Here is a 15,529-nt window from a genome sequence, read left to right on the forward strand (position 1 = left end):
TCCTCTCTCTTTGCTTCTTGGTGAGCCTGGCTAGAGGTCCATCAATCTTGTTTATCCTTTCAAAGAACCAGCTCTTGGTTTTGTTGATCTTTTGTATTGTTTCTTTGGTCTCTATGTCGTTTATCTCCGCTCTGATCTTTATTATTTCTTTCCTTCTGCTTACACTGGGCTTATCTTGTTGCTCTCTCTCTAACTCTTTGAGTTGTTGGGTTAGGTAATTTATTACCATTGTTTCTTGTTTTTTGAAGTAGGCTTGTAGAGCTATGAACTTCCCTCTCAGGACTGCTTTCATTGTGTCCCATAGATTTTGGATTGTTGTGTTTTCATTGTCGTTTGTTGCCATGATGTTTTTTATTTCTTCCTTGATGTCTTTGGTAACCCAGTCATGGTTTAATAACATGCTGTTTAGTCTCCAAGTGTTTGATTTCTTTGGGTTGTTTTTATTGTAGTTGATTTCCAGTTTTATGCCACTGTGATCTGAGAAGATACTTGATATGATTTCTATCTTCTTGAATTTGGAGAGACTTTGCCTATGTCCTAACATATGGTCTATCTTTGAAAATGACCCATGTGCACTTGAGAAGAATGTATATTCTGTGGCTTTGGGGTGAAATGTTCTGAAGATGTCGATTAATTCCATCTGTTCTAGTGAGTCATTTAGGATTGATGTTTCTTTGCTGATTTTTTGTTTAGAGGATTTGTCCAATGGTGATAGTGGGGTATTGAAGTCTCCTACTATGATTGTATTACTGTCAATCTCTCCTTTGATATCTTCCAGGAGTTTTTTAATGTATCTTGGTGCTCCTGTATTGGGTGCATATATGTTTACCAGAGTTATTTCTTCTTGTTGGATTTCTCCCTTTAGTATTATGAAGTGGCCTGCATTATCTCTTGTTATGTCCTTCACTTTGAGATCTAATTTGTCAGATATAAGTATTGCAACCCCAGCTTTTTTTTCATTTCCATTTGCCTGGAAAACCTTTTTCCATCCCTTTACTCTCAGTCTGTATGCATCCTTTTTTTTGAGGTGGGTTTCCTGTAGATAGCAGATATCTGGGTTTTGTTTTCTTATCCAGTCTGTTACCCTGTGTCTTTTGATTGGGGCATTCAATCCATTTACATTTAAAGTTATTATTGATAGGTACTTATTTGACGCCATTTCTATTCTATACCCCTGTGTACCTTCTTTGCTTCCTATTTCTTTCTTTCTTTTTTTTTTTTTTACAGCAGACCCTTTAGCATTTCTTTCATTGCTGGTTTGGTGGTGATAAACTCCCTTAGTCCTTTTTTGTCTCTGAACCTCCTGATTTCACCTTCAATTTTGATTGATAGCCTTGCTGGGTACAGTATTCTTGGATTTAGACCCTTCCTTTGCATGACTTGGTATATTTCATTCCATTCCCTTCTGGCCTGATGAGTTTCTGTTGAGAAATCAGTTGCTAGTCTGATGGGGGTTCCTTTGTATGTAACTGTCTGTCTCTCTCTGGCCGCTTGTAAGATTCTTACTTTGTCGTTGGTGTTTGCCAACTTAACTATAATGTGCCTTGGCGTCGGTCTTTTGGGGTTCATTTTGCCTTGAACTCTGTGAGCTTCTTGGATTTGTGTGGGTTTTTTCTTCCCTATATCAGGGAAGTTTTCTGTTATTATTTCTTCAAACAGGTTTTCTATTCCTTGCTCAGTTTCCTTTCCTTCTGGCACCCCTATTATCCTGATGTTGTTTTGTTTTGTATTGTCCCGAAGTTCCCTTACGCTCTCCTCAATCTTTCTAATTTTTGTTTCTAGAAGCTGTTGTAATTGGGTATTTTTTTCCATCTTGTCTTCTAGCTCACTTATGCGGTCCTCTGCTTCATCTAGTCTACTCTTGATGCTTTCTATTGAGTTCTTTACAGCAGCGATGTCATTTTTCATTTCTTCTTGGTTCTTCTTCATTTCTTCTTGGTTCTTACTCATATTGTCGAATTTGTCTTCCATCCTTTTCAGCCACTTTATGACCATTTCTCTGAATTCTTTCTCTGATAGGTTGTTTGCCTCTAAATCGTTTACTTCCTTTTCTGGTGATGCCTGCTTCTCTTTCCTGTGGGGGCTGTTTCTTTGTCTCCTCATGGTCTCTCTTCTCCGGATGTCTGGTTATATAGATTTCTCTCTCTGGCGTTGATTTAAAGGTATAAAATACAACACAACCAGGCACAACAGACAAGGCACTGAACAGAATTGTATTCACGATATTAATAACCTCCAATAAAGGTAACCACCAGAGAAAGACAAATTAGGGAATAGGAGTGGAAGAGGGAGAGTAAAAAGAAAGAACAACAATGAAGAAAAAAACAACAACAAAGAGTGTGAATCTGAACTTGGGAAAAGAGCAGAAAGAAAGAAAAGAAATAACAGAAAAGAAAAAGAAAAGAAAAAAAAAGTAAGAGAGAAAAGAATGATACTAAGAGAGAAAAGGGGAACAAACTATATATATGGGGAGTAAACTCCACTAGAACAACCACTATTCCCAGCAAATTCCAGCAACACGAGCCTGGAGATTAATACAAACTGCAACAGCAGCTAATATCAAGTGAGGTAAGGGAAAACAAAAGTAAAAAACAAACAAAAACAAAGCAAACAAAAGAACCAACCAAACCAACAAAAAGAATAATCAAAACAATCTCATAAAAAAGCATAAAAATTCAATCTAATCAACATTCAAGCAAACAACAACAAAAGGCCCGAGAGAAAAATAATTTTTTAAAGGTGGCGTAGAGAGAGGTTTGTATGGATTTGGAGCAGGGGGTTGGGAATTAGATATATAAGTAGGGTGAAGTTTTAGCAGGGAGTAAACTGAAAAAGTAGGGAAAATCTAAAGCCAGAAAGGGTTAAGATAAACTGGGGACCAAAAGGGGAAAGGTTAGGAGGAGAGTGATGGCATAATGTTAGCTTTGAGATAGGGTAAAGCGATTGTAAGGGAAAGATGCAAATCGAATGTAGGACATTAATCCAAAAATAAAAGAAAGAGAAAATCAAATGACATTAAAAAAAAAAAAGTAAAATAATAGTAATAATAGTGCTGATTGAAAATAAAAATGTAATAATTAAAAAGGTGAAAATCAAGTGAGGAAAAAGAAAAAATATTAGTTTCTTAAGTAAAAGATGCAAAAAATGAAAATAAAAAAATATGAGAATAAAAAATTTAAAAAATTGAAAAAAGAATTGAAAATTAAAAAATAGGAAGACTAAAATGTGCAGTAGCGGCTGTCATTCACTTCCTCTATTATTCTGTTTGGTATGCCTTTTTCCCAGTCTGGGCGGTATTTCAGTTCAGCTTCATTCCAGGGCTCCTCAGTGTTGGAAGCCAGTCCTGCTTTTTAAGCCAGCCCTGTCTTAATTTCTCATATTTATTTTTGATTACACCAGAGACAATTAGCGTTTCAGCCCCTGGGTGGCAGTGTTTCTGAATTGACTTCCGGGCCTCTCTAGCTCTTTTTTTTTTTTTTTTCCCCTTCTATGGCACTCACTACTGGTTTGTGGAGGTGTGCGCCTCAGAGCTGCCTCTCTGATGGTCACACGCAGCTCTGGCCCCAGGTTCCGAAAAAACACCTTCCCCCTGCAGTCTTTCAGGGTTTCCACCTGGGTTTTTCTATGTGTTGGGCTTAGCAATCAGAGTCGGAAAGAGCCCAGGTGTGCGGACCGTGGGTCTGTGCCCCAGACTAAGGAGCCTGCCCTCCTTTGAAATTTCTTAGTCTGACCCTCCTCGTCAGATTAAAATGAGTTGCTTTCAAGAGGTCACTTCTGTTAGCAGCTCAGAAGACCCCCCTCCTCATTCACGGATCACGGCAGTTCCAACTGCCGCTGATTTTTCTAGGCACAGACCTCCCGGCTCCTGCCGGTCCTGCGGCTGCCGCACTTCCCTCACCCAGCGCTTCCCTCACCCACCGCGGGGATTAGAAACCGCAGCTTATTTCAGACAAAATCTGACCTTTCCGTGGTGCAGTGAAGAGTTTCTTTGAATCCAAATGTTTGCGCTGATAGGGGACCGGTGGTCTGGTGCTCCCAGCAGTTCAGTGTTTGCAGTTGTCGCGGAAAGTCAGGTTTCCACTAAAATCCTCCTTTCCTTGCAAGATGGCGAGGCGCCAGGCGAGCCCGCAGCTCCAGGAGGGCTGTAATTTTTTCAACAATAAATATTTTTTAAAAAGAACAGATTTGCTTCTGTATGCCAAAATCAATAAGCCTCTCTCTGCCTACATGTACAATACCAAAGATAAAAACTCTTTCTCTCCTTTATTGCTCTTTCCTAAACATAAAACAGGGACATGGCAAGGCTCTTAATAATTCTGTTTTTATCTTAGTTTCTAATTTTATAGGTTGAGCAAAATACCACAGAAGTTCCCGTTGTGTGTCAGCCTGAGGAGTTAGAAGTTTATCTCTAGGCAAGGGGAAATAGTACGATTAATTACACAGTAAAAATGGGAATCAGAAAATTGATAAGAAATGGATGGTAGAGCAGATGTGAAGAACAGATATATGGGAAAACAATTCCTCACTGCTGGTCTTAGGAAATATGAAGTGCCTATGACACATGCACGTTGATATGTCCATTGACTTATGTATTCATTCAGCAAATACTTTTAAATTACCACAATGAGAAGCTGTGACCAGAAAACCTTTTACTGTCAACTGTCCTAGCAACTTGCTCTTCCTGAAGGAGAAACACTAAACTCTGACCCAAGAACTATCCTCAACAATGTGGACACAAAAATGTGTTCTTTAATGGGAATGTGGGTTTGAGGCCCAGTTTCAACACTAAGGTGGTTGTTGCCAAGTCCTTCCTCACAATATCCTTCAACAAATAGTCATTAAAATATGACAGAATCAAAAAGAAATTAATATGGAACCTATACCTAAATATTGATCTTTAAAGAAAATAAATAAATATTATAAACAATAGTCATCTAGAATATATATTTTTAAAGGGACCAAAGTAATGAGAATATTTAGTAATAATTCTACATAATCTCAAGGAAAATTAAGTAACCATGTATTTTTTTTAATGCACAAATAAGATGTTTTGTTTCTGCCATATGGAAGATTATGTATTCTGAAAAGCCATCCTGGTAAAATAAAACAAGAAATTGGTAGAAATTATACACCTATATCTTTAATTGAGAATTGGCTCAGAAACAAAAGTCAGAAAACGCTCTAACAATCAACAGGGAAAACAGGAAAAGAAGAAGGAAAGTAAAAGAAACTGAGCTGTGAGAAAATGCAAATCCTGGAAGCAAATACCATTGTCAGCACTGGGATCAGCGATGAAGCTCTGGGCCTCCAGGTCAGGGAGCTCATGCTGAGATGGCCATGTGAAGGGGCGTCTAATGAGTGGTCAGTAGCACCCTCTAATTCCAAGCAGGAGCACACAGCAATCTTCTGTCGAGAAGAGCATCCCTAATTTAGGTTTGGACTGAGGCAGATAACAGAAAGTATCAGAGAAAGGTGTACACTGAGAAGTCATGTGACTTAATACATCCCAGAACACTCTGAAGAGGGAACCCTACAGTACATTTAGGGAACCCTAAAGCTAAGAAAGTTTTTCTGGGGTCCAAGATGGAAGATTCTGACCAGATCTACAGCTATATATGGAACAATTTCTGCTGAAAAAGACTAAAAACTAGCTGAAAAGCTTTTTCCACACAAGGAATAAAAGGGCCACATTGAGACGTTTGGGAGAGGCAGAGACACAGGCTCACCGAAACCACCCCGGTGCAGAGATTCCACAACAGGGAGGGATCTCCATGCCTCAGAGCTTCTCCCTGAGGAGCGAGAGGCTGAGCCCACACTAAGTACTCCAAACCTTGGGACCTGCACTGAAGAGACGAGGCCCTCCAGAACACTTTACATTGGAAACCAATAAGGCTATGTCTAGGGGCGGGGGGGTTGTGGGGCTGTGGGATCTAAGATACTTCTTTTGGGGTGATAACATGTTCCAGGCCGCAGCAGTTTGAGAGGTATGTGGATTATGTGTGAAGATTTATTTGCTAATCTTTTTTTGTGTGTGTGTGGCCTTGGAATTAAAGTGTTCAGGTCTCAGATCTGCTACCTTCTTTGGTGTCTTTAAACTAGTCACTTACACTCTCTCTCCCTTGCCAGCCTTTGTTTCTTTATCTGTAAAAATGTAGATAATTATTTTAAGCATAAGATTATTGTGAGGATTAAGTGAAATGATGTGAGTAAAAGTATTGGGCAATACATGTACTTATGCAAGTATAAGGTATTATATCATCAAATATTTTATTAATAATGATATAATTCTAGGCACTATGATAGACTGTGGCCTTCCTGTGGCCACTCCCTTTATTCTAGAACATGTTCTAGGCAAAAATCTACCTTACTAAGGTATCCTGCAATGGGTGGAAATGGATGCTTATTGGATTTTTCCAAGTATAAGTACCAAAACCATGACCACAATAGAATGAAATCAGCCTAGTCCAGGTAAGTGTCTATAACAATTCCCGAAGGATTTCTTTAGTTCTGAACTTTACGAAGTGAACAAGAGATAGTTTAGAAGGAAGTATCCGAGTCTACACAGAATCCATTAAAAGAGGCTGGTAGCCGAAACCGGTTTGGCTCAATGGATAGAGCGTCGGTCTGCGGACTGAAGGGTCCCGGGTTCGATTCCGGTCAGGGGCATGTGCATTGGCTGCGGGCACGTCCCTGGTGGGGGGTGTGCGGGAGGCAGCTGGTTGATGATTCTCTCCCATCGATGTTTCTGGCTCTCTATCCCTCTCCCTTCCTCTCTGTAAGAAATCAATAAAATATATTTAAAAAAAAAAAAAAAAAAAAAAGAGGCTGGTAAACAGTGTCTGCAGACAAGGATCAGGAAATTGCTGGCAAAACTAAATCAACTCATCGCAAATTGTCCAGTGGATATTTGATTCCTACGAATATTTCCTACGAAAAAGACTCCTTTGGTTATCCCAGAGCTCAAACCTGAGATCAGGCTTCACATCAGGAGGCTATAGAGGTGCTTAGGGAATGAGGGAGGGAGACGCCATCCTTGGGCCTCACCACAGCTCACTAGTTTCTTCCAGAAAGGAACTTACACACTCAGCTGAAGCTGATTTTTTGCAGCTGTCACCCAGGAGTCACTTGCAGATTTCCTGGTCCTGAGGTCAGCAGTGTTTACAATTGCAGACCCACCGGACTGTATTTGCAATTTTAAAAGCTACTGCCTGAGGATCTGGCTTCCACCCAACTAGGTGCTGGCTGGGATCACTGAGACCTATCAAAAATAAATCAGGCCCGGCTGGTGATGCTCTGTGGTTGAGCATCAACCTATGAACCAGGAGGTCACAATTCAATTCCTGGTCAGGGCACATGCCCAGGTTGTGGGCTCTATCCCCAGTAGGGGGCGTGCAGGAGGCAGCCAATCAATGATTCTCTGTCATCTCTGATGTTTCTACCTCCCTCTCCCTTCCTCTCTGAAATCAATAAAAAAAGTATTAAAAATAATAAATCAGGCTACTAAAATAATCACAAAGGTTGAAGAGACAATCAAGAGCTAGGGCAAGGTTGAATGATAAGGTTTATCTCCTACAAAAGGCCATTCCTTCAAGAATGAAAGATGTCACTGTTTTACGAATACATAGAAATAAGCACAGACAAGCAAAATAAGGAAACAAAGGAATACATTCCAAACAAAAGCAGACAAGGAAACATCAGAAAAAGACCATAGTCTTTTGGAGATTAATATTCTTGTAGTCTCAGTGGCTAAATGGAAAATAAATTGTGGAATATTTAGAAGCCAGATTATAGTTTAGAAAGGAAAATAAATGAATTATAGCAAGATGCAACCACATGAATGAATCTTACACACACTGACTGAAAGAAGGAGAAAGAAGAGAACATATCCTACATGATTCCATTCATATAAGGTTCAAAAGTAGGAATCCTTGGCCTGGATTTAGGGGCACATCCTATATAATAAAGAGGTAATATGCAAATTGACCATCACTCCAACACACAAGATGGCCACCCCCATGTGGACACAAGATGGCCACCACATGATGGCTGGCAGGGGAGGGCAGTTGTGGGCAATCAGGCCAATAGGGGAGGGCAGTTGGGAGGGATCAGGACTGCAAGGTAGGACAGTTGGGGGCAATCAGGTCTGCAGGGGAGGATAGTTGGGGGGGGGACACAGGCCTACAGGGGAGGGCAGTTGGGGGGCACCAGGTCTTCAGGGGAGGGCAGTTGGGGGCAACCAGGCCTATAGGAGAGGGCAGTTAGGAGTGACCAGGCTGGCAGGGTAGGGCAGTTAGGGGTGATCGGGCCGGCAGAGGAGGGAAGTTAGGAGCAACCAGGCCTGCAGGGGAGGGCAGTTGGGAGCGACCAGGTCTGCAGGGGAGGGCAGTTGAGGGGGGACCAGGCCTACACGGGAGGGAAGTTGGGAGGGACAAGACCTGCAGGGGAGGGCAGTTAGAGGTGACCGGACTGGCAGGGGAGGGCAGTTAGGGGCAACTAGGCCTGCAGGGGAGGGCAGTTGGGGGTGACCAGGCCAGCAGGGGAGGGCAGTTACGAGTGACCAGGCTGGCAGGGGAGGGCAGTTAGGGGCAATCGGGCCAGCAGGGGAGCAGTGAGGCGTCAATCAGGCTGGCAGGAGAGTGGTTAGGGGGTGATCAGGCTGGCAGGCAGAAGCAGTTAGGGACAATCAAGCAGGCAGGCAGGTAGGTGAGTGGTTGGGAGCCAGCAGTCCTGGATTGTGAGAAGGATGTCCCAGATTGGAGAGGGTGCAGGCTGGGCTGAGGGATACACACACATACACACACACACACCCCGTGCACGAATTTCGTGCACTGGGCCTCTAGTGCATAGATAAAAAGACATTAAAAAAGAAGATTAAAAAAGAAGAGTCCGTAATGATAATGATGGCATTGGTTATTTTTATGGGGCCAGAGGCTGGGAAGTGGCACATGGAACTATCTGAGTTACTATTACTTGACCTAAATGAGGTGGTTTCATCAGTGTTTGCTTTGAATAACTCATTAAGCTATCTGAAGTATTTCAACAGGCAAAAACAGAGCTTTATGTGATCATGGCCACAATACATGTGTTAACATTCTTACTAAGAAAAGCCATATATCATTGTAAACATGTATTTTTTTTACTTTAACACATTTTAATTCCAGTTAATCCAATTTGCAATAATCTGAAAATATGCATTAAGTGTAAATACCTCAGTTCTAATTAGAAATGGTTTCTTACCTGTAAAAGAAACAATACAGCCTCACATGGGTGGTGTACATGAATGACTGCCCTCTTACATGGTGTGTAATCATAGCAAGGAGGCCTTGTCCTGCTCTCCTCCCCAGCAAGCACACTGTACAACATTCCTCCTCCTCCTCACACAAGCACACTGCACGTCCTCCTGGCGCATATGCTCAGCACCATCTTTAGAAATAAAGTCTACTAGTAGTAACATTAGAATTTTTGAAGGCTTGTTTCATTCACTGGGCATGTGAGCTGATACTTTTTGTGTGTGTGACTGTAAGCCACCCTTAATTATTATAAACTTCACATAATAAGGCTATTTCTTCAGGAACAAATCTGCTGAAAGGAATTAACCATGTCATATAAATCAAAGAGAGTGGGCTATTTGATCATATCGCCTTTGGTCATAATGGCGTCTATTCATAGTTAATTATATATAACTAAATAAATGTAGCAATATCTTGGCAATTTTAAATTACATCTGTAAGATTACTCACCTATGTGTAATATATTTACTTTTTTTTTAGGTAGTGAATTAAAGCAGGAGAACCAAGGGATCCTTAACTACTACATTCCCAGCAAGGACAATAGCTGGTCAAAGGTGACTGTAGAAATCATGCCATTCTAACATCACATGTTAAGAGAGCACTAATGATGGGGAAAATATTTGCTATTCAGGCATGTGTAATGGCTGTAGGGGCTGCAGGTTGCCTTTCAGACACCCTAGATTTTAATTGCTTCAATTTCTGCTCCCTAAACCCCATTGTCAGTCCATGTCCATCAACCGAGTGGGGACAGAGAACTGCTTCCATCAGGTTCTCAGTTGACATCCTTCCCAAGTCCTCATCTCCCCGCTGTGCCTTCCCCAACATTAACTTCCCAGGTTGGAAGCGGAGGAGAGGCTCATTTGGGTTGGGGCCGGAGGGACAGCAGATGGTGATGGCACTTTTCTGTCGTTCAAGGTGTTTGGTATTTTGGAGGAAGCGAAAGAGCAATTCAATTTAGAAGATTATTCTGTCAGTCAGATAACACTGGAACAAGTCTTCCTGACCTTTGCTAACCTAGAGAACAATGGACTTGATGACCACAAGGAGGTGCCCTGAGATTCAGTTCCAACTCGAGGCCTGTGTCTTCTTAGGCCACTCTCTGCACACCTGGCTACGCAGAGGGGCGTTCCTGTGCGTGTGTATGTGTTGGTGTAAATATGCTTATGTAATAAAGAGTCCCCCAAAGGACCATATGTCCCTTCTTCATAGATTTACCTGGTGCCTGTGAGTCCAGCATGTGCAAATCTAAAGACATGTGGTGAAATTCATGTTCTCTCCTAGAAATATGTAAGACCAGCATTCATCAAGGTGGGGACAACCTATTTCTGAGAATTCTGAGTGTTTGAACAGAAACATCCAGAAATGATGGAGCTGTTAGATGGGACAGCTGGAAGACCACGAGATTTATTTTTAAGTTGAGTTATGGGTAAGAGAAGCATTATGCCTGGAACAACACACACACACACACACACACACACACACTCACCAATCTTATACCAAAAATAATTTTATACCAAAAATAAGATATTTGTACCAAGATTATTTAGAGTCCAAGAACATAAAGCAAAAACATTCTTTGAAAAGAATGTTTTCCTTCCTCCTCTTGCCTACCTCTGATTAAGAAGGGAAGAGGAGAAACGGGATTGTTAGGTAGGATAGATAGACACTAAGGCAGGAGAGGGGCTTATTATTACCCGAAAGTAGTCCTGAGACCTGCCAAGACAAGATTATCGACACTCAATGACAAAGGGGAGCTTGAAACTCTGCAAGCTAACCCCAATACCAGGCGAGGGGTACCTTGAAACTTGCAACAAAAAGACAGATAACCCTTACAACCCCAATGGGTGGGGTGCTCAGACTAGATGAGTTGCCTGTTTGTGCTTCATGCTAAGTATCCTATATAATAAGACCCTAATATGCAAATGACTGAAGGGTGGAATGACCAGTCGCTATGATGCACACTGGCCACAAGGGGGGCAGACACTCAACACAGTCATTTTGGGCTGGTTTGTTCAAGCTTCTCATTGTCTCAGTCTCACAGTTTGAGATGATATCCAACAGGTATTCTCTGTTCTATTGTTTTTAGCTTAATATAACCTCCTATGAGTCCCATTCCCTTTCTACCATTGGTCTCCCAAAAGCGAGTTCAGTAATTGCAAAATTTGCTTCCCGGGCTAGCTGCCTTTCAAAGGGGGAGAGAAGCTACTTAGTAGCTCTTGCATCTAGTCTCCCAGTTGGCTTCATCACTGACCCTTTAAGACATTCCTTTACTCTGGTAGTCCCTTCCACTGTCCCTCCCTACCCCCCAGCCCACCTCTTCATCTTCCAGCAAGAAACAAAAGATATTATGCATCAGGTCCTCCACTGAGCACCTGAACCGGGGGTGGCTGTAAGGAGTACAGGTAAAGAGAATGCCCCAAGGCTACGGGAAATCACCCAAGGAAGAAACAAATTCGGAGAGAAGGTGTAGTTTTGTTCCATTTGATGGTGGGGATGCGGAGGGGCCTGATGGTGGGCGGGGCCTGGTTCCCACCTGCCAGCATCGGAAATGCCCTCAGGGTCGCTGGACCCTGGGGCGCTGTGGCCCGGCCTGGCCAACAGGAAGCACCTTTCTGGGTGGTCGGCAGACTGGTGGCAGGAGGGGCACCTGCGTGACCCACTGGGGAGCCCCGCTTCATGGGGGCGGGGACGGCGATGGGGTGCGGGAGGTGAGTGAGGCCAGTTGTCCCCAGGCGTGCCGCAAGAGCCAAGGGCAAACGCCTTGAGCAGCAGCGGAGGCCCTGGTGCAGCCGAGTCCCCCAAGGCCCTCTCTGACGAAGCCTGACCTGTGGCTCCAGAGCCCAGCTCCTGGCACCGAGAGGCCCTCACGTGGCACCGGACAGCAGGGTCAGGATTCGGAACCTGTGAGCCCAGCCGTTAGGGGGCCCCGGAGGTGCCGTTGGGGTGGGGTCGGCCCAGAGAAGCATCTGCGGACTTGGGGAGCAGGAGGAAGGTTTGCAGGGGTCAACCGAGGGGCTGGCGGCCCGGGCAGCGTGCGCAGGGGCACGGGTGGGGCTTCCTGGTCGGATGGGGGGTGGGGGTGGGGGTGGGGGAGGGGCACGTGCTGGGAGGGCGTGTCCCGCGGGGCGTGTCCAGGGAGGGGCAGCTCGGAGGGAGAGGAGCGGTGCGGTTGGGCGGGGCGTTGGTGGTGGAGCTCGAGCCCTGCAGGGCGGAGGCGGTTGAGAAGTCGGAGTGGTGAGTGTCCCTTCCTCCAGCCCCCGGTCCTCCAGCCCCCACTCCTCCAGCCCCCGGTCCTCCCTCCAGCCCCCGGTCCTCCAGCCCGCGGTCCTCCCTCCAGCCCCCGGTCCTCCAGCCCCCGGTCCTCCCTCCAGCCCCCGGTCCTCCAGCCCGCGGTCCTCCCTCCAGCCCCCAGTCCTCTAGCCCCCGGTCCTCCAGCTCCCGGTCCTCCAGCTTCCGGTCCTCCAGCTCCCGGTCCTCCCTCCAGCCCCTGGTCCTCCAGCCCCCGGTCCTCCAGCTCCCGGTCCTCCAGCTCCCGGTCCTCCAGTCCCCGGTCCTCCCTCCGGCCCCCGGTCCTCCCTCCGGCCCCCGGTCCTCCGGCCCCCGGTCCTCCTTCCAGCCCCCGGTCCTCCAGCTCCCGGTCCTCCAGCCCCCGGTCCTCCAGCTCCTGGTCCTCCCTCCGGCCCCCGGTCCTCCAGCCCCCGGTCCTCCGGCCCCCGGTCCTCCAGCCCCCGGTCCTCCAGCTCCCGGTCCTCCCTCCAGCCACCAGTCCTCCAGCCCCCGGTCCTCCAGCTCCCGGTCCTCCAGCTCCCGGTCCTCCAGCTCCCGGTCCTCCCTCCAGCCCCCGGTCCTCCAGCCCCCGGTCCTCCTTCCAGCCCCCGGTCCTCCAGCTCCCGGTCCTCCAGCTCCCAGTCCTCCCTCCGGCCCCCGGTCCTCCCTCCGGCCCCCGGTCCTCCGGCCCCCGGTCCTCCTTCCAGCCCCCGGTCCTCCAGCTCCCGGTCCTCCAGCCCCCGGTCCTCCAGCCCCCGGTCCTCCCTCCAGCTCCCACTCCTCCAGCCCCCGGTCCTCCAGCTCCCGGTCCTCCAGCTCCCAGTCCTCCAGCTCCTGGTCCTCCCTCCGGCCCCCGGTCCTCCAGCCCCCGGTCCTCCCTCCGGCCCCCGGTCCTCCCTCCGGCCCCCGGTCCTCCTTCCAGCCCCCGGTCCTCCAGCTCCCGGTCCTCCAGCCCCCGGTCCTCCAGCTCCTGGTCCTCCCTCCGGCCCCCGGTCCTCCAGCCCCCGGTCCTCCCTCCGGCCCCCGGTCCTCCCTCCGGCCCCCGGTCCTCCCTCCGGCCCCCGGTCCTCCGGCCCCCGGTCCTCCGGCCCCCGGTCCTCCGGCCCCCGGTCCTCCGGCCCCCGGTCCTCCTTCCGGCCCCCGGTCCTCCAGCCCCCGGTCCTCCAGCTCCTGGTCCTCCCTCCGGCCCCCGGTCCTCCAGCTCCTGGTCCTCCCTCCGGCCCCCGGTCCTCCAGCCCCCGGTCCTCCAGCCCCCGGTCCTCCAGCTCCTGGTCCTCCCTCCGGCCCCCGGTCCTCCAGCCCCCGGTCCTCCAGCTCCCGGTCCTCCAGCCCCCGGTCCTCCAGCCCCCGGTCCTCCCTCCAGCCCCCGGTCCTCCAGCTCCTGGTCCTCCCTCCGGCCCCCGGTCCTCCAGCCCCCGGTCCTCCAGCTCCCGGTCCTCCAGCCCCCGGTCCTCCAGCGCAGAGCCCTGCCCAGAGCCCTGCCCCAGCGGCTGCTGCTCAGACTCCCCCTGAGCGCCCTCAGAGCAAAGAACCCTGAAGTGGTACCCATTGCCCCTCACCTTCGGAAAGGGACAGCCCTCTTTCCCTCCGCCGTCACCCGGGTGGAGGTTACGTCCTGAGGCGGGTGCGGGCCGCCCGTGGCCGTGGGGAGGAGGTTCTCGGGCAGGGCCAGGCGGCCCCGGGCTCCGGAGCCGGAGGCCAGCAGCAGTGAGGTTCCTTCTCTCCTCCGGGCGCCCCGACCTGTGCTTCCTGAGAAGGCAGACTAAAGAAGTGACCTCTGTCTTCCTCCTCTGTGATATTACCATCTTCTCTGAAGCAAGTAAAGATTGCAAGGGGTATGGGACACAGGATAAAAGGAAATCGTTTAATTCATTGTTAAAACTATGTATTTTTTTAGTCTCTGAATTCATCAGAAGATCTATTTGTCAGGTATTTGCAGTCTAGCTTGGAACTTGGCTTCAGTGGTGTTTGCTATTTTAAAATTTGACCTGAGCCTTTGAATGAGGAATAAGCTCCCTTATTGTTTATTTTGCAGACGTTTAGTAAATGCTCAATACCAACTACCGTGAGGTCAATTTTTGTACAGAATTTAATTATTATGTTGAAGGGAACCGAATAAAATATAACTGGTGAATGAAATGAGATTGTGTAAGCCCTCTACCACCCCTGCCAATGAAAACTCTTCATTTTAGAAGCGGCTGGCAATGGCCTGAAGTAGCTGTTGGTTGGTGTGTTGGTTTGTGTCCTTGGCCTTATAAGAGAACTTTAGGAGTGTTTTCTCCTCCTCAGTTTTTTGAAAGAGTTTACTCACAGTAAAACTATCTGGTACTGTTTATGGTTGTTGTTTTGTTTTTAATTTATTTTTTATTTTATTTTTTTCCATCACCATTTATCCCCTCTATGCCCTCTTCCACCTCCACCTCACCCCCACCCCCCACAAATCACCACACTTTTGTCCATGTCCTTGAGTTCTCTCTCTCTTTGTTGTTGTTGTTGTTGTTCAATCCCTCTCCCCAAACACATACACACACTGGAGCTGTCTGCCTGCTCTCTATGAGTCTGCCTCTCTCTGGGTTTATTTTTTTGTTAGGAGGTTTTTGATTACTCATCCAATCTCCTTATTCATTATTGGTTTGTACAATGTCCAATTTTTTAAAATAACTTCATCTTGATAGGTTGTATATTTCTAGAAATGCATCAGTTTCTTCTAGATTATCAAATTTGTTGGTGTATAATAGTTTATAAGTTATCTGTCATGACCCATGGTATTAGTGTGGTATCATTTTTAATTAATCTTAAAAAAACAATTCTTAGTTTTATTGATAATTTCTATTGTTTTTCTGGTCCCTGTTTCATTTATTTCTGCTTTTAACCCTTGTTATTTCCTCCCCTCTATTAATTTTGGGCTTAGTTTGTTCTTTTTCTAGTTTCTTCAGGTGTAAAAGGTAGGTTATCTATTTCAGATCTCTCTT

General features: G+C 46.7%; 2 protein-coding genes across 6 annotated transcripts in view; both read left to right on the forward strand.

Moving 5' to 3' along the window:
- The window catches only part of LOC103302875 (phospholipid-transporting ATPase ABCA3-like), a 289,346-nt gene extending 278,863 nt beyond the window's left edge, over positions 1-10,483 (forward strand). Inside the window, exons 30-31 of the mRNA XM_054714402.1 lie at positions 9,771-9,844; positions 10,206-10,483. Of these exons, the coding sequence (XP_054570377.1) occupies positions 9,771-9,844; positions 10,206-10,346 (215 nt within the window). The 3' untranslated portion in view covers positions 10,347-10,483. The remainder of the gene's footprint in view (positions 1-9,770; positions 9,845-10,205) is intronic.
- A 1,772-nt stretch (positions 10,484-12,255) lies between these two features.
- LOC103296290 (phospholipid-transporting ATPase ABCA3-like) overlaps positions 12,256-15,529 on the forward strand; it is a 451,749-nt gene continuing 448,475 nt past the window's right edge. For 3 of the 5 annotated variants that reach the window (XM_054714395.1, XM_054714398.1, XM_054714399.1), the window contains exon 1: positions 12,484-12,524. The gene's annotated coding sequence lies outside the window, so the exon portion shown is untranslated. Of the gene's footprint in view, positions 12,283-12,483; positions 12,525-14,321; positions 14,377-15,529 lie in introns of those variants that run through there. The other 2 variants (XM_054714397.1, XM_054714396.1) reach the window with 2 other exon arrangements.

Source organism: Eptesicus fuscus, chromosome 4 (genome assembly GCF_027574615.1).
Source record: "Eptesicus fuscus isolate TK198812 chromosome 4, DD_ASM_mEF_20220401, whole genome shotgun sequence".
NCBI lineage: Eukaryota > Metazoa > Chordata > Mammalia > Chiroptera > Vespertilionidae > Eptesicus > Eptesicus fuscus.